This window comes from Delphinus delphis, chromosome 9, assembly GCF_949987515.2.
Source record: "Delphinus delphis chromosome 9, mDelDel1.2, whole genome shotgun sequence".
NCBI lineage: Eukaryota > Metazoa > Chordata > Mammalia > Artiodactyla > Delphinidae > Delphinus > Delphinus delphis.
Window position 1 is genome coordinate 92,508,410 of NC_082691.1, and position 19,640 is coordinate 92,528,049.

Genomic DNA, 19,640 nt, shown 5'->3' on the forward strand with positions numbered 1-19,640 from the left:
CAGCTCAGCGTCATTATGAACAGGCAGAGGATCGACGGCCCTCCCTGGTCTCAGCATGGAGAAAAAAGACCCAGCGCATTCTCCTCCCTCCTCCCCTCCACCTTCCCTGTCCGTCCGCTGCATTCCTGCTCCACCTCTCCTGCCACCTTCTCCCCCTTCTTCCTTTCTGTCCCCCATCCCCATCGACACCAGTACACAGAGCCAGGTCACTGATCAGCCACATGCCGTACTTCAGTACATATGAACAGGGCACCGACTTTATGCGCAACTTGCCACTTCTCAGGAGGAACAAGTGGGAGAGTCTGATCAAGGGGCCACAGTCACCAGACTTGTTCAGACATGACATCAAAGGTATTCCAGCTTCATGGGACTAAAGCAGCCGGCAGCTGCAAGGGAAGCTGCTGCCTGTCGGCTGGTGCCTCGGACTGCAGGCTGGGGAGAAGGTTGAAGGCTGTGACCCAATTCAGAGGATACTGAGCCACTCCACGTTCCTCTGCTCCAAGTGACATCTACAGGACTATATAAGAACAAAGCGGCCCCTCCTTTCCAGGAAAAGTCAGAACAGTAAATGAGTAAGAAATTGCAATGGTGGCCCTTACACATTTGCCCAACTGACTGCTTGAACGAAACGTGAAGGCGTTTTGCTTTATCCGTGTCATCTACGCATCCAATGGGTTATGAGCTCCAAAGACAAACATCCCAGCAAACATTTCTAAGGCTCTTTTAAATCTTTCCTTTGTTTTCATTGCTACTAATCTGTAATATTTTGTGGACGCTTCTTATATGCTGGGCACTGGGTTAAATATTTTATATGCATTAATGCATTTAAATCTTTATAATAACCCAAAGAAGGAGGTGCTACCATCATCCCTGCTTAACAGTTGAGGAGACTGAGGCTTAGAGAAGCCTCACTGCCTAACTGTCCGGAGAACTCATGGGAGCTGGCAAAGCAGTGAGGAAGGACTACAACCCAGGAGTCGTCTGGGTCCAAAGCCTACACTCTTTGCCACAATGCCATATATCACATAAGCATTTCGTATAAACACCTTTGGAAGATCACCCCAACCCAGAGAAGTGATGTGAAGCAGGGCCTTACCAGTTGTGATCAAATAGGCATCAGGAACCGTAATATCACACACATACGGCGACTTGGTGGTGACCAGCGCAGGAGTATGAACCGTCGCTTCGGGAGCGGGGGTGGTCGTGGGATGAAGGGATGGCGGGGGGAGAACCGTGCTGCCCTCGTGACGGTTCTGACCCACAGTTCTGCTGTTCAGGGTGGTGTGAAGAGAATTCTCAGGGCCAGCACTGGTATCAGACGTGCTCAGTTCAGTGGAGGCGTTCCTCGGTAAATCTGTGGGTGTGAACGATGGGCCACGCGTACCACCTGGCTCTGTAGGCAGAGGCGAGCGGATCACCTCAGGAAGAAACGAGGATGCTGATGGCAGGTACCCAGTGCTGACCAGCACTGTGGTTACAGGGATGACTTCAGAGAAAGAGGGTAAGACGGACGTGGGATCGTTCATAGCACTGATACCATCATCAGAAGGTGTCAGGGTTGAAAAGACAGAAGATTCAGTTAAAACGGGTGTAGTAGGAACAGCAGTCAGAAGTGATGTTAAGTGAGTTTCAGCAGTCAAAATGGGCTCAGAACTGGAGGGCACCAGTGTGGTGACTGCAGATTCATGGGACGTGAGTGAAAACTCAAAATAGGAGGTAGCTGCAGTGAAAGCTGAGGTAAAATGAGCTTCGGCATCTGTGGGTGACACTGTGGGTGCTTCAGAAAACTTTGGAGAACTGGAGGGAAAGCTGGAGGGTAGTGACATTTCAGAGTAACTAGGGAGAAGAGTGAAGCTGCTTAAAGGAAGATCTGAGCTTGGCCAGAGCTGAGAAAAGTCGAGGTTTGTGGAATTGGGAACAGAAAGCTGAGGTGACCGAGAACTGACAGAGTTGGTCAACGAAAGTGTCGCAACCAAGGTAGAAAATGCCTGAGAAATGAAGGTGGACAGATCACTTGACCTCGGAGACGGAGAAGCAAGTACTTCTGAAGATGGAGAGACCCAGCTGCTGAATTCCAGTGGGGGAGTGGAGAAAAAGCTGGATGTAAAATCCCAAATACTTGCACTTTCACGTTGGGAAAAACCGGCAGGTTCTCTGTCAGGAAAAAGCGAAGGCTGTGCCGACAGGTCCAAACTGTAAGACGTAAGAAGACCTGGGCCTCTGACGGCAAGCGATGGGGTGTTTTTATTTGCTGTGATGGGGAAAGAAGAGTCAAGGAGAGCACCTGGGGTGACCGAGGAAAGCACGGCTGTCACACTGGATGGCATTACTTGAGTTTCGGCGACAAAGGAGGAGGCAGAAGCAGCAGCGTCAGGTGACACAGGCACAGAGAGGTGGCCCTGGGGAGGGTACATCTGTGCGGTCATCACACTACTCATTTCCCCCTCAGCTGAAATACCGACGCTCGTTGCTGAGATTTCCAGAGATGGAGAAGAGAGGGGAACCATCGGTCTTGAGGGGAAAAGTGTATGAAATTCTCGCGGGCCCTCATCAAATTCAGAGAAGTCCACCATGACGCTGCTCGGTGGAGAGATGCTGCTCACTTCTGAGAGGGTCAGGGACAGGGTCTCGGCACCATCCCCGGACCCCACGTCCTTCTCCGTGAGGCTCGCTGACAGCACGGGCCGAGGCGACACCGCAGTGCACGACGCGCACCACGTGTACGGTCTGAACGAAGACACTGGGCTCCAGACGTGAGTGTCACCCGCACCACTTGGGACCACTGAATGGCCAGGCAGTTCTGATGCCTCACTGGAGCTGGCGGGAAGACAGGGGTTATATGAAACACCGGCTGATTGAGTAGAGAACAATCCAGACACGAGAGGAGTTGAAAACAAAGCCAAACGTGCACTGCTGCTGCCAAAGGCAAGGGCCATCTGGGACAGAGCCGCAGAGCCGCGAGCGCCTGGAGAGGCGGCTTCACCCAGACTTCGACCCAAAGCGGTGGTCACATCAGAGTATCTGTCTGTACCTGCGGCCAGAGCATCCTCTGGAGGCGGTGAGACCTGCCCTGACGGGGGAGGAGGCTGCTGAGTGACACCATCACGTGGCGGTCGAGGCTCGGAATACCGCGAGCTGAGGAGGGTTTCTGCGCCCTCTGCTCCTGAAGCCATGATCTCCGGCAAAGTCCTACTTGAAACGTGCCCGTAAGCGTCAGTAGGATAAAACACCAAGTTCCTGCTAGGAGTTGGAATTATGCCCTTGGAAGTGGGAAAAGCTGACCGAAAAGCACTGAAATGATTGGGGGATTCAGCAGACACTGTTGGCTGTTGCACTGTGTTTTGCCAGGCTGATGTCACGTCTTCATCTTGTAAAGAAATGATGGGTAACGATGGAGTCGGCATGGAGTCTAATGTTTCTTTAAGCAGCCCTGGCAGACCGAGTGTGACGTATCGTACGGGAGAAACCACGCGGGAAGTGGTCCAGGAAGTCTCTGGCAAAAAGTTATCCATTTCATCATCATCTATGACCTCGTTGCTCGTCACTGACACATAATTTGCCACAAAGATGCTGTGATCTGCTGTACTTTGGGTCCATTTTCCTTGGTTAAAAAAGTTTGTATCAAAAGTACTGGCAGATGGAGATGATCTCACGTGGAGAGAACTGCTTTGCTGGGACCCTGGAGCGGTTTCTGTTAAGGCCACGTGTGCAGTGCTGTGCTCGGTGCTTTCCCCTGGCATGAACTCCAAGGAGGATAAAGAAAGGTTGTGCTGTTCCAGAGGGAGCTCATCTACAAAGAAAATAACAGCTGAGTTTAGCTGCAAGGCAATGAAAGTCATACTGCTAACATTTTGTTTCAGATATAAAGATATCCTCAATCAACAGATATCCACTCACTGTGAACAGCCACGATTCACGGTTAGAAGTTAAACAACCAACTGGAAGTCAGAAATTGCCACCGTTACTGTCAGCGTAATACCTGCGAACAGTCGTACATCTGAGCACTTTTACTTAAGCGTGTGTGTGTGTGTGTGTGTGCACACTGACATGTTTCTCTTACTTTCTAGCAACACCACAGAATACTATAAATGGAAGAGACCTTAAGGGCCTGTCTTGTCTGTTCTCTCTCATTTATCACATGAGAAAGAGAGGTTCAGAGAAGGTAACTAAATCAATTACATGATCACCCGGACAGAGGTGGAGCTGGGATCTGCGCATAAGCCTGCCTTGACTCCCAAGCCCATGTCCTTTTTCTTCCATAAGAGTTGGCTCTTACGAGAAATGATCGTGACCACCCTGACAGCATCACTTACTACCCAGGGAAGAGGGTTCAGCAGTTTCCTAGTCATAGGACCTTCCACCTCCAGACCTCAGACTACCTCCAGGCTCACCTCTCATCATTCCCTGCTCCACTCTCATGCCTTCCCAACCATACTCTGGCCGAATGAGCTACCCAGATTCTCTGTGGCTTGGTGTTCTGCACATTCTTCTCTCTCTGCCTGGGATGCCCTTCCCTGGCTCTCCACCTGGATTACTCCTACCGGCCCTGCAGATGCAGCACAGATACCACCTCCCTCCTCATTACTCCAAAGCTGGGTTAGTGCCTCTCCCTAGGTTCTACCTGTCACATCCCTGATCGTGCCCCACTGAAATGAAATGTCTGCTCATTATACTCTGAGATTCTTGAGGACAGAAACTGTTGATCTGTTTCCCCAGTGCCTAGCACAGTGAGTGACATATACTAAGAGCTCGATAAACATCTGTTAAGTGAATGAACACATCAATGAACGAATGAATGGTGTCTGAGGACCAAGTTCTGATATGTGCCAAAAGCATCCCATCATCCTCTCAAACTTTCATATTCTTCATCCTTGTGACAGCTGTCACTACCCTTTAAGTGGCTTAGGTATCTCCATCTGTAATTCAGATACACTGTATAGAGAGGCAGGAAATGTGATGGCCCAGACCCCTGATGAAGGCCCAGGGCACAGGTCCTAGAGGAACACTGAAACAGAGAGCTTAGAGGGACACTGGGCCAGACAGCCTGATGCTCAAGCATGACTGCAAAGTTAAAACTTACAAAACACCTAAGAAACAAGGTATTATGAAAAAGAGTCAAGAGAAACCTCCCCAAAAAGTAAAAAAAAAAAGAAACCCCCACAAACAGTATCAGATGTGGAAAGACTTCAGATATTGGAATTATAGGATACGTTTTTTTTTTTTTTTTTTTTTTTGGTGGTACGCGGGCCTCTCACTGCTGTGGCCTCTCCCGTTGCGGAGCACAGGCTCCGGACGTGCAGGCTCAGCGGCCATGGCTCACAGGCCCAGCCGCTCCATGGCATATGGGATCTTCCCAGACCGGAGCACGAACCCGTGTCCCCTGCGTCGGCAGGCGGACTCTCAACTACTGCGCCACCAGGGAAGCCCTAGGATACATTTTTGAAAGTGTGTTTAATTCATTTAAAATAATAAAGAAGGGACTGAAAACATGAGTAAGGAGCAAGAGGCTATGAAGAATGATCAGAAAGATTTGAAAAACCAAAAGAATATTTGGAAATGAACAATATAATAATTAAAAATTTTAAACTCAATATACAATATGTAATACACAATAAACAGAAATTTAGACACAGCTGAAGAGAGATTTAGTGGACTGGGGGACAGACCTGGAAATTACTCAGAATGTAGCACAGAGAAACAAAAAGAGGAGAAATGTAAAAAAGAGAAGAGATATGAACACAGAATGAGTCCAACACATATTTGATCAAAGTTTTAAAAAACAGTAATGGAAGGAATTGGGCAGAGACAATATTCAAAGAGACAGTGCTAAGAACTGTCCAAAACAGTAGGAGACATGAATCCTTGAATTCAGGAAGACAAAGAATCCCAAACCAGGTGAATTTTTAAAAAAAAAACCCATACCTACACACATGATGATACCACAGAACACCAAAGACAAAGAGAAATTGTACAGGCAGTCAGAGAAAAGGAATGGCAATTACACGATGAGATAACTACTTCACAGAACTAGGGGCCAACTGACAATGAAATAACATCTTCAAAGTGCTGAGAGAAGACACTGACATCTAGATGTGAATAAACAGCAATACTCTCCATTTGTTAAAATAAGGACATTTTCAGGGCTTCCCTGGTGGCGCAGTGGTTGAGAGTCCGCCTGCCGATGCAGGGGACACGGGTTCGTGCTCCGGTCCGGGAAGATCCCACATGCCGCGGAGCGGCTAGGCCCGTGAGCCACGGCCAGTGAGCCTGCGCGTCCGGAGCCTGTGCTCCACAACGGGAGAGGCCACAATGAGAGGCCCGCGTACCGCAAAAAAAAAAAAAAAAAGGACATTTTCAGATTTAAAAAAAGTGGTTATACCAACAGAAGAAGTCTTTCTAAACAAGGATACATTGATACTTCAAAAGAAAAGGTAATTATCCCAGAGGGAAGATCTGGGAAGAAACAGAGAATAAACAAATGATAAAAATATGGTTAAATCTAAACAAACATTGATGGTATAAATGAACAATAATACTACGTAATTTGTAAGGTTACAAAAGACGCAACATAGAGTTAAAATAGCTTGTTACATTGCACAGAAGCTGAAATGGGGGCGTCCAGAGGAATTTGTGACTCACTAGCAGAGATGAAAATCAAGAGTTAAGACAAAATTCTATGAACAGATTTTGTGTGTATACACCAAACTCTGTAACTGATATTTAGTCATATATTTATATAGATGAAATACTTCTAGCTAGTTCCATTAGCATCTGAAAGTTACAAACTTGCAGCAGATAGAAGCTGCTTACTTTTTTATTGGCATATAGTTGATTTACAATGTTGTGTTAGTTTCAGGTGTACAGCAAAGTGAATCATTCATATATTTATGTATATATCCTCTTTTTTTTTAGATTCTTTTCCCATATAGGTCTTTACAGAGTATTGAGTAGAGTGCCCTGTGCTATACAGTAGGTCCTTATTATCTATTTTATATATAGTACTGTGTATGTGTCAATCCCAATCTCCCAATTTATCCCTCTCCCCCCTGGTAACCGTAAGTTTGTTTTTTACATCTGTAACTCTATTTCTGTTCTGTAGATAAGTTCATTTGTATGCTTTTTTTAGATTCCACATATAAGTGATATCATATGATATTTGTCCTTCTCTGTCTGACTTACTTCACTCAGTATGACAACCTCTAGGTCCATCCATGTTGGTGCAAATGGCATTATTTCATTCTCTTTTATGGCTGGGTAATATTCCATTGCATATATGTACCACATCTTCTTTATCCATTCCTCTGTTGACAGACATTTAGGTTGCTTCCATGTCCTAGCTATTGTAAATAGTGCTGCAGTGAACGCTGAGGTGCATGTATCTTTTCAAATTATGGTTTTCTCTGGATATATGCCCAGGAGTGAGATTGCTGTATCATATGGCGCCCTGTTTTTTTTTTAAGGAAACTCCATACTGTTCTCCATAGTGGCTGTACCAATTTACATCCCCACCAACAGTGTAGGAGGGTTCCCTCTTCTCCATATCCTTTTCAGCATTTATTGTTTGTAAATTTTTTTGATGATGGCCATTCCAACTGGTGTGAGGTAATACCTCATTGTAGTTTTGATTTGCATTTCTCTAATAATTAGTGATGTTGAGCATCTTTTCATGTGCTTTTGAGCTGCCAGTATGTCTTCTTTGGAGAAATGTCTATTTAGATCTTCTGCCCATTTTTTTGATTGGGTTGTTTGTTTTTTTGATATGGAGCTGCATGAGCGGTTTGTATATTTTGGAGATTAATCCCTTGTTGGTTGCTTCATTTGCAAATGTTTTCTCCCATTTGAGGGTTGTTTATTCATTTTGTTTATGGTTTTCTTTGCTGTGCAAAAGCTTTTAAGTTTTGTTAGGTCCCATTTGTTTATTTTTGTTTTTATTTCATTATCCCAGGAGGTGAATCTAAAAAGATCTTGCTGCAATTTATGTCAGAGTGTTCTGCCTATGTTTTCCCCTAAGAGTTTTATAGCATCTGGCCTTACATTTAGGTCTTTAATCCATTTTGAGTTTATTTTTGAATATGGTTTTAGGGAATGTTCTAATTTCATTCATTTACATGTAGCTGTCCAGTTCTCCCAGCACCACTTATTGAAGAGGCTGTCTTTTCTCCATTGTATGTTCTTGCCTCATTTCTCAAAAATTAGGTGCCCATATGTGTGTGGGTTTATCTCTGGGCATTCTATCCTGTACCATTGATCTATATTTCTGTTTTTGTGCCAGTACCATACTGTCTTGATTAATGTAGCTTTGTAGTATAGTCTGAAGTCGGGGAGCCTGATTCCTCCAGCTCCATTTTTATTTCTCAAGACTGCTTTGGCTATGCGGGGTGTTTTGTGTCTCCATACAAATTTTAAGATTCGTTTGTTCTAGTTCTGTGAAAAATGCCATTGGTAATTTGATAGGGATTGCACTGAATCTGTAGATCGCTTTGGGTAGTATAGTCATTTTTAAAATATTGATTCTTCCAGTCCAAGAACATGGTATATCTCTGCATCTTTTTGTGTCATCTTTTGTTTCTTTCATCAGTATCTTGTACTTTTCTGAGTACAGGTCTTTTGCCTCCTTAGGTAGGTTCATTCCTTGGTATTTTACTCTTTTTGATGCAATGGTAAATGGGACTGTGTCCTTGATTTGTCTTTCTGATCTTTCATTGTTAGTGTATAGGAATGCAAGAGATTTCTGTGCATTAATTTTGTATCCTGCAACTTTACCAAATTCATTGATGAGCTTTAGTAGTTTTCTGGTAGCATCTTTAGGATTTTCTATGTATAGTAACATGTCATCTGCCAACAGTGACAGTTTTACTTCTTTTTCAATTTGGATTCCTTTTATTTCTTTTTCTTCTCTGACTGTCGTGGCTACAACTTCCAAAACTATGTTGAATAATAGTGACAAGCGTGGACATCCTTGTCTTGTTCCTGATCTTAGAAGAAATGCTTTCAGTTTTTCACCACTGAAAATGATGTTTGCTGTGGGTCTGTCATATATGGCCTTTAGTATGTTGAGTTAGGTTCCCTCTATGCCCACTTTCTGGAGAGTTTTTATCATAAATGGGTGTTGAATTTTGTCAAACATTTTCTGCATCTATTGAGATGATCATATTCCTTTTATTCTTCAATTTGTTGATGTGGTGTATCACACTGATTGATTTGGAGATACTGAAAAATCCTTGCATCCCTGGGATAAATCCCACTTGATCATAGTGTATGATCTTTTTAATGTGTTGTTGGATTCAGTTTGCTAGTATTTTGTTGAGGATTTTTGCACCTATGTTCATCAGTGATATTGGCCTGTAGTTTTCTCTTTTTGTGACATTTCTGTCTGGTTTTGGTATCAGGGTGATGTTGGCCTCAGAAAGTGAGCTTGGGAGTGTTCCTTCCTCTGCAATTTTTTGGAAGAGTTTCAGAACGGTAGATGTTAGAAGCTGCTTACTTTAAAGGGTCACACTCCTTCATATGGAATATGACTTTTAAAAATGAATAGATAATAAAAGAAGAAAACCATTTCTCAGAGATTTTAGGTTATTTCATGGCAATATTATTAGGCATTTGTTGTCTTCCATACAGCCTGGCTCTAGGATTTCTCGTCCATGTGTTTTTACTATTTACCTGCCACATTCCAAGCATGGGTAAAAGTAAAGATGGTACTTATTACAACTACAGCAAAGTAGCAGCTGTTCTTCTCTACAGTAAAGGTTAAAAAGTTATAAATTTGAGAATAAAATGACAATATGTACAACTATGTAGCATAAAGATTTTAAAGTTTTCCTAAGAATAAATTATTTTATGTGTCTGTTTTAAAACTCTGCTATGATAGGATTTATTTTGAAATACAAGACCTGAACAGAGAGCAAGATCCCTTTTAGAATGAATCAGAAACATATTTGTAAGTGCACTGGAAAACTGCCAGAGATAAAATAGCAAAGAAAGGAGTGTTTAGTGGCTAATTTATGAGCCCAAGTATCTGATGCAAATGAGAATTCAATCAATGCTGCCTACAAAGGACAAGGAACAGGGAAGGCAAAGTGATCAAAAGAATGAAAAATTCTCCTAGCTAGTAAAACTGAGAAAACAAAATCTTCTATTAAGAACTGTGAGGTAAGCCAAGCTGTGAAGGTTTTCTTCCCCCTCCTTTTGGCCAAGCCCCAGGAAAGAGAAATCAACTCTAAAGAGACAGCTGCTGAAATACCATGGGAATCACTTCTGTAGTTAATTCAGGAAGAGGTTAGAAAACCCAGGTGAGTCTCTCCCGGCAGAAAAGGCTTTGAAGACTCTAATTTCAAGCTCTGGAGATCAATTTTCAAGCTCTCAAGCATTAGGTCAGACAAGAGTGAAAAGTTCTCTGCGACGACAGAGAGAAAGGAATGGGGATGATACACGCGTGATGGGATATCTTGTTAAGATGTAGGCACTGTCCAGCAGGGCTGGGGTTGGGGGGGCCTCCGCTGAGCTTCTGCATGGCTCCCGGCGGGGCCAGGCCTAACTACACTCTGAGTAGCAAGCACTAAGCCACTTTCTCCTGTATAGATGGTACAACACATACGTATCCAGTGCTGACCTTGTACCTCCTCCTTTGCTAGGTCCCTGCCATGCTCTATGTAACAGAGCAGGAACTGCCCTGGTGCCATGCAGATTCACAGTGATTAAAAATTCACAAGACAAAACCGCAGACAGTACAACACCAAAGGTGAACCCCCAAAGTGACCTACAAACTGTGGGTGACAATGCTGTGTCAGCGCAGGTTCATTCGTTGTAACAAATGTACTGCTCTAGTGGGGATGTTAACAATGGGTGAGGCTAAGCATGGGTGGTGGCAGGGAGTATATGGGAAATCGCTGTACCTTCCTCTCACTTTTGCTGTGAACCTAAAACTGCTCTTTAAAAATAATGAAATCTTAAAAAAACAAACAAAAAAAAACCATAAAACTTTTTTTAAAAACTCATGAGGGAGATGTCTGTCTCTAGGAATGTTTTGGTCTCACTCCCAATGCAGAATTCGGTGTTTTACTGATATTTACCCTTTTTGAAAGTCATATTTTTCCATCTGGAAATCTTCCCTAAATATAGTAGTCGATCATGGAATCATGAACTTTTCAAGCTGAATGGATCCTTTAAGACCTCGGCAATCCCCTCGCAATGCAAACAAGGCTCAGAGTGTAAGCTGACTTGCTAAAAATAGCATCAAGGCAGAGCCAGGCTAGAAAGGCAGGTTCATAAGTCCTCAGTGGCTGAATGTTCTTCACACCACACCATGTGAAGTCACATCAGCCCATTTCATTAAGACTGCTAGTGAATAAATTACATTGAAAAACATGCTAAGTTATGTTATAAATGAGTTGAAAGCATATGCTAAATTCTGTGCTACCAAAACCTATGCAAGGCACGCTTTGTGAACTGTGAGGGCCCACCGTCCACATGGGGCAGCTCACAGTTGCAGGCATGGGCGCTCAGAAAACAAAATGTCCTCTGAGGGCTGGGCTGGAAAAGCAAGGGACAGCAGCATCACAAATCTCTAAAGAGGGACTTCCCTGGTGGTCCAGTGGGTAAGATACCACGCTCCCAATACAGGGGGCCCAGGTTCGATCCCTGGTCAGGGAACTAGATCCCACATGCATGCTGCAACTAAGAGTTATTAGCATGATGCAACTAAGGAGCCCAAGTGCCAAAACTAAGGAGCTAGTGAGCCACAACTAAGACCCAGTGCAACCAAATAAATAAAATAAAAATATATATATAAAAAAATCTCTAGAGCTTTAATCCAAATAGAAGAACCATTACTTTTGCTTCTCTGCTAAACTGTGACGTTTTCAAAACATGATGAGTCATCTCAACTCTGTGGATATTAAGTCTACTACAAAACAAGAGCCCGTCTGAATTTCTAGGTGTTTAAAAACAAAAGTAGTCAGGGGCTTCCCTGGTGGTCCAGTGGGTAAGACTCCACGCTCCCAATGCAGGGGTTCTGGGTTTGATCCCTGGTCGGGGAACTAGATCCTGCATGCATGCTGCAACTAAGACTCAGCATGCTGCAACTAAGAAGTCCGCATGCTGCAACTAAGAAAGTCTGCATGCCGCAACGAAAGATCCTGCACACTGCAGCAAAGATCCCGCATGAGGCAACTAAGACCCAGGGCAGCCAAAATAAGTAAATATTAAAACAAACTAACAAAAGTAATCAGATAGTTAAACCAATACCCAATCTGGCAAATCTTCAGCAACTTTCATCCTTCTAGTTCTCAGGTTGTCCAAAGTAGGATTTCAGTGCCATTATTAACACCATCCTTCTCCTTTTCCTACTTTTCATTTTTATCTCCCTGGTTTAGAAAAGAGTATCTCTCTTCTCATTCCTTCTCCAACCCCAACTGTATACTAAATACCTTCTACCAGGAAGGTTACTCTCTCCTCCAACTGGTACTGTTTTTATTGTCAAATATCAAGTAGATAGGAACTACTATTTATAAAGATATATTTATCAGGCAGTATATATAATAATATAAAGAACACCTGAGTTCCCATCACTCAGTTTAAGAAAATCAGTATTACCGTTACTTCTGACATCCCCCACGTACCCCTTCCCATCTCTTCCCTTCCCACTGAGGGAAGCACCATCTGGAACTATGCATCTCTCATATCCTTTTCTTTATAGTCTTACCATATGTATGTATCCCTAAAGAGTATATTCTTCAGCTTTGTATGTTTTCAAACTTTATCAAGATGGAATTATACTGCATATATTCTACTGCAACTTATTTTTTTCACTCCATATTGTTTTTCACCCGTGAGTGGGTTTTTTTGGCATGAAGCTATAAGTCATTCATTTTCACTTCAACATGAATTCCATTATATGAATATACCAAAATTTATTTATCTATTGTTGATGGACAGCTGGACTATTGCCAATTTTCATTACTCCAGACATTTCTTATATGACCTTTCTCACCCACCTCCTGGTACACATATGTATATATAAAGTATTATGTATGTTCATGTGTATATATGTGCATTTATGTGTGTGTTTCTGTGTTGGTATATATGTGTGTGTACATGCATGTGTGTAGTACAGGTACATACATGTATGTGTGTATTTGTGTGTATGTGTATGCATGAGGGGTGTGGGTGCATATGTATGGGTATGTGTATGAGGAGTGTGTATTAATGTGTGTACATATATGTACGTGTGTATGCACCCATGAGAACTGCCAGGTCAGAGGATATGGTCATCTGAAACTTTTCTAAATAATACCAAATAATCTTTCAAAGTAGTTGAACAAATTTATCCTCCCATTTGACTGCTGCAAATCCTCACCGATACTTAATACTCCTAGATGTTCACATTTTTACTAATCTGGACAGTATGAAACCTTATGGTTGTAACTTGCATATCCCTAATTACAATAGACTGATCACCTTGTCCTATCTGCTGGCCACTCACGTTGTCTCTTCTAGTGTCTTTTCAGTTCTACTGCCCACTTTGTTATGGGGTTGTCTATCTTTTTCTTTCTGATCCAAAGGCATTCTTGATAGGTTTTAGGTACTAATCCTATGTCAGTTATAGCTTCTCCCAGTTTGTGGCTTATTTGATTCTCTTTATGTGGTCTTTTGATGAACAGAAGTTCTCAGTTTTAATATGGTCAAATTTATCAATCTTTTCTATTATTGTTTGAGATTTGTGTGTGTATTAAGATGGAAAGGTTAAGTAATTCTTCCCTACACTAAAAGCCAGAATGCTATTCCTATATATTGTCTCCTGAAAGTTTTAAGGTTTTGCCTCTCTCATTTAAAGTCAAACATGCCTTGAGGTATAAGGTGCATGCATGCACGCGCACACGTGTGTCTGTGTGTGTGTGCGCGCGCGCGTGTGCACTGCTCCTTCAGAGAGTAGGTCGTGCTACAAAAATATGCCAGCTGAACCAGGCAGCATGTTCCATGAGGGCCTGATTCATGCTCTGGTCTAAGCTCCTCATCTTAACTTGGATGGAAACAAGGGTTTGCAGGCCAGCTCACTGCGCAGTCCTTTCTGGGCAGAGGATGCGGGATCTGCATGAGGCCCAGGTGGGGGGGGGGGGTGCGTGGGGGCAGTACTGGCCACTGAAGAACACAGAGAAGAGCAGGAATTTAGGAGGGAAGGGAAGGAAAGATAAAGAGCTCCAAGATGGGGTCAGAGGGAGGTAGGGGATCAGAACATGTAAGGCTTGGTAGCCACGATGCTGAAGACAATGAACAATAAAATAAATGCAACAGGAAGCCATCAAAGCCATTTAAAAGCATGAGAATGGCTGAGACCTTCAAGATGGCGTGAGAGTAAGACGCGGAGATCTCCTTCCTCCCCACAAATACATGAGAAATACATCTACATGTGGAACAACTCCTACAGAACACATACTGAATGCTGGCAGAAGACCTCAGACTTCCCAAAAGGCAAGAAACTCCCCACATACCTGAGTAGGGCAAAAGAAAAAAAAAAAAAAAACAGAGACAAAAGAATAGGACGGGACCTGCACCTCTAGAACGTAATATGAAGGAGGAAAAGCTTCCACACACTAGGAAGCCCCTTCACTGGCAGAGACGGGTGGGGAGGAAGCTTCGGAGCCACGGAGGAGACCGCAGAAACTGGGGTGCGGAGTGCAAAGCAGAGAGATTCCCGCACAGAGGACCGGTGCCGACCTGCACTCACCAGCCCGAGAGGCTTGTCTGCTCACCCGACGGGACGGGCGGGGCTGCGAGGTGAGGCTCGGGCTTCCGTTGGAGCGCAGGGAGAGGACTGGCTGCGTGAACACAGCCTGAAGGAGCTAGTGCTAGCCGGGAGGGAGTCCGGGAAGAAGTCTGGAGCTGCCGAAGAGGCAAGAGATCGTTTCTGGTGCGCGAGGGGAGGGGATTCAGAGCGCCGCTTAAAGGAGCTCCAGAGACGGGCGTGAGCCGCGGCTATCAGCGCAGACCCCAGAGACGGGCATGAGACGCTAAGGCTGCTGCTGCCGCCACCAAGAAGCCTGTGTGCGAGCACAGGTCACTCTCCACACCCCCCTCCCGGGAGCCTGTGCATCCCGCCACTGCCAGGGCCCCGTGATGCAGGGACAACTTACCCGGGAGAACGCATGGCACCCCTCAGGCTGGTGCAACGTCACGCCGGCCTATGCCACGGCAGGCTCGCCCCGCATACAGACGCCTCCCTCCCCCAGGCATGAGTGAGCCAGAGCCCCCGAATCAGCGGCTCCTTTAACCCCGTCCTGTCTGAGCGAAAAACAGACGCTCTCATGCGACCTACAGGCAGAGGCGGGGCCAAATCCAAAGCTGAACCCCTGGGAGCTGTGCGAACAAAGAAGAGAAAGGGAAATCTCTCCCAGCAGCCTCAGAAGCAGCGGATTCCATCTCCACAATCAACGTGATGTACCTGCATCTGTGGAATACCTGAATAGACAATGAATCATCCCAAATTGAGGCAGTGGACTTTGGGAGCAACGATATATTTTTCCCCCTTTTTCTCTCTTTCTGAGTGTGCATGTGTTGCTTCTTTGTGTGATTTTGTCTGTATGGCTTTCCTTTTACCATCTGTCCTAGGGTTCTGTCTGTCCGTTTTTGTTTTGTTTGGGGTTTTTTAGTATATTTTTCGTACTTATTACCATTGGAGGATTTGTTCTTTGGTTTGGTTGTTCTTTCTTTCTTTCATTACACTTTAATTTTTTATTTTTAATAATTACTTTTTCTTTTTTATTTTAATTACTTTACTTTTTTGTTTCTTTCTTTTTTTCTCCCTTTTCTTCTGAGCCGTGTAGCTGACAGGGTCTTGGTGCTCAAGCCAGGTGTCAGGCCTGTGCCTCTGAGGTGGGAGAGCCAAGTTTAGGACATTGGTCCACCAGAGACCTCCCAGCTCCATGTAATATCAAACAGCGAAAGCACTCACAGAGATCTCCATCTCAACGCTAAGACCCAGCTCAACTCAATGACCAGCAAGCTACAGTGCTGGACACCCTATGACAAACAACTAGCAAGACAGGAACACAACCACACCCACTGGCAGAGAGGCTGCCTAAAATCATAATAAGTCCACAGACACCCCAAAACACACCACCAGACACGGTCCTGCCCACCAAAAGACAAAATCCAGTCTCATCCTCCACAACACGGACACCAGTCCCTTCCACCAGGAAGCCTACAAAACCCACTGAACCAACCTTAGCCACTGGGGGCAGACACCAAAAACAACTGGAACTACGAACCTGCAGCCTGTGAAAAGGAGACCCCAAACACAGTAAATTAAGCAAAATGAGAAGACAGAGAAACACACAGCAGATAAAGGAGCAAGGTAAAAACCCACCAGACCAAACAAATGAAGAGGAAACAGGCAGTCTACCTGAAAAAGAATTCAGAGTAATGATACTAAAGACGATCCAAAATCTTGGAAATAGAATGGAGAAAATACAAGAAACATTTAACATGGACATAGAAGAACTAAAGAGCAAACAAACAATGATGAACAACACAATAAATGAAATGAAAAATACTCTAGATGGGATCAATAGCAGAATAACTGAGACTGAAGAACGGATAAGTGACCTGGAAGATAAAATAGTGTAAATAACTACTGCAGAGCAGAAAAAAGAAAAAAGAATGAAAAGAACTGAGGACAGTCTCAGAGACCTCTGGGACAACATTAAATGCACCAACATTCGAATTATAGGGGTCCCAGAAGAAGAAGAGAAAAAGAAAGGGACTGAGAAAATATTTGAAGAGATTAGAGTTGAAAACTTCCCTAATATGGGAAAGGAAATAGTTAATCAGGTGCAGGAAGCACAGAGAGTCCCATACAGGATAAATCCAAGGAGAAACATGCCAAGACACATATTAATCAAACTATCAAAGATTAAATACAAAGAAAAAATATTAAAAGTAGCAAGGGAAAAACAACAAATAACACACAAGGGAATCCCCATAAGGTTAACAGCTGATCTTTCATCAGAAACTCTGCAAGCCAGAAGGGAGTGGCAGGGCATATTTAAAGTGATGAAAGGGAAAAACCTACAACCAAGATTACTCTACCCAGCAAGGATCTCACTCAGATTCGATGGAGAAATTAAAACCTTTACAGACAAGCAAAAGCTAAGAGAATTCAGCACCACCAAACCAGCTTTGCAACAAATGCTAAAGGAACTTCTCTAGGCAGGAAACACAAGATAAGGAAAAGACCTACAAAAACAAACCCAAAACAATTAAGAAAATGGTAATAGGAATATATATATCAATAATTACCTTAAAAGTAAATGGATTAAATGCTCCAATCAAAAGACACAGGGCTTCTCTGGTGGCACAGTGGTTGAGAGTCCGCCTGCTGATGCAGGGGACACGGGTTCGTGCCCCAGTCCAGGAAGATTCCACATGCCGTGGAGTGGCTGGGCCCGAGAGCCATGGACGCTGAGCCTGCGCGTCCAGAGTCTGTGCTCCACAACGGGAGAGGCCACAGCAGTGAGAGGCCTGCGTACCACCAAAAAAAAAAAAAAAAAAAGACATAGACTGGCTGAAAGGATACAAAAACAAGACCCGTATATATGCTGTGTACAAGAGACCCACTTCAGACCTAGGGACACATTCAGACTGAAAGTGAGGGGATGGAAAAAGATATTCCATGCAAACAGAAATCAAAAGAAATCTGGAGTAGCAATTCTCATATCAGACAAAACAGACTTTAAAATAAAGACTATTACAAGAGACAAAGAAGGACACTACATAATGATCAAGGGATCGATCCAAGAATATATAACAATTGTAATTATTTATGCACCCAACATAGGAGCACCTCAATACATAAGGCAAATGCTAACAGCCATAAAAGGGGAAATCGACAGTAACACAATCATAGTAGGGGACTTTAACACCCCACTTTCACCAATGGACAGATCATCCAAAATGAAAATAAATAAGGAAACACAAGCTTTAAATGACATACTAAACAAGATGGACTTAACTGATATTTATAAGACATTCCATCCAAAAAAAACAGAATACACATTTTTCTAAAGTACTCATGGAACATTCTCCAGGATAGATCATATCTTGGGGCACAAATCAAGCTTTGGTAAATTTAAGAAAATTGAAATCGTATCAAGTATCTTTTCTGACCACAACACTATGAGACTAGGTACCAATTACAGGAAAAATCTGTAAAAAATACAAACACATGGAGGCTAAACAATACACTACTTAATAACCAAGAGATCACTGAAGAAATCAAAGAGGAAATCAAAAAATACCTAGAAAGAAATGACAATGAAAACATGATGACCCAAAACCTATGGGATGCAGCAAAAGCAGTTCTAAGAGGGACATTTATAGCAATACAATCCTACCTCAAGAATCAAGAAACATCTCAAATAAACAACCTAACCTTACACCTAAAGGAACCAGAGAGAGAAGAACAACAAAAACAAAAAAAACCCAAAGTTAGCAGAAGGAAAAAAATCATAAAGATCAGATCAGAAATAAATGAAAAAGAAATGAAGGAAACAACAGCAAAGATCAATAAAACTAAAAGCTGGTTCTTTGAGAAGATAAACAAAATTGATAAACCATTAGCCAGACTCATCAAGGAAAAAAAAGAAGACTTAAATCAATAGAATTAGAAATGAAAAACGAGAAATAACAACTGACACTGCATAAATATAAAGGATCATGACAGACTACTGCAAGCAACTCTATGCCAATAAAATGGACAACCTGGAAGAAATGGACAAATTCTTAGAAAAGCACAACCTTCTGAGACTGAACCAGGAAGAAATAGAAAATATAAACAGACCAATCACAAGCACTGAAATTGAGACTGTGATTAAAAATCTTCCAACAAACAAAAACAAACCAGATGGGTTCACAGGCGAATTCTACCAAACATTTAGAGAAGAACTAACACCTATCCTTCTCAAACTCTTCCAAAATACAGCAGAGGGAGGAACACTCCCAAACCCATTCTACGAAGCCACAATCACCCTGACACCAAAACAAGGCAAAGATGTCATAAAGAAAGAAAACTACAGGCCAATATCACTGATGAACAAAGATGCAGAAAGCCTCAACAAAATACTAGCAAACAGAATCCACAGCACATTAAAAAGATCATACACCATAATCAACTGGGGTTTATCCCAGGAATGCAAAGATTCTTCAATATATGTAAATCAATCAATGCGATAAATCATATTAACAAATTGAAGGATAAAAAACATATGATCATCTCAATAGATGCAGAAAAAGCTTTCGACAAAATTCAACACGCATTTATGATAAAAACCCTCCAGAAAGTAGGCATAGAGGGAACTTACCTCAACATAATAAAGGCCATATATGACAAACACACAGCCAACATCGTTCTCAATGGTGAAAAACTGAAACTATTTCCACTAAGATCAGGAACAAGACAAGGTTGCCCACTCTCACCACTATTATTGAACATATAGTTTTGGAAGTCCTAGCCATGGCAATCAGAGAAGAAAAAGAAATAAAAGGAATACAAATCGGAAAAGAAGAAGTAAAGTTGTCACTGTTTGCAGATGACATGATATTATACATAGAGAATCCTAAAGATGCTACCGGAAAACTACTAGAGCTAA

At 43.0% G+C, this 19,640-nt stretch overlaps 1 protein-coding gene across 1 annotated transcript in view; it reads right to left on the reverse strand.

Moving 5' to 3' along the window:
• KIAA1549 (KIAA1549 ortholog) overlaps positions 1-19,640 on the reverse strand; it is a 146,661-nt gene that overhangs the window by 83,495 nt on the left and 43,526 nt on the right. Inside the window, exon 2 of the mRNA XM_060020021.1 lies at positions 1,097-3,790. Coding sequence (XP_059876004.1) covers positions 1,097-3,790 — 2,694 coding nt within the window. The remainder of the gene's footprint in view (positions 1-1,096; positions 3,791-19,640) is intronic.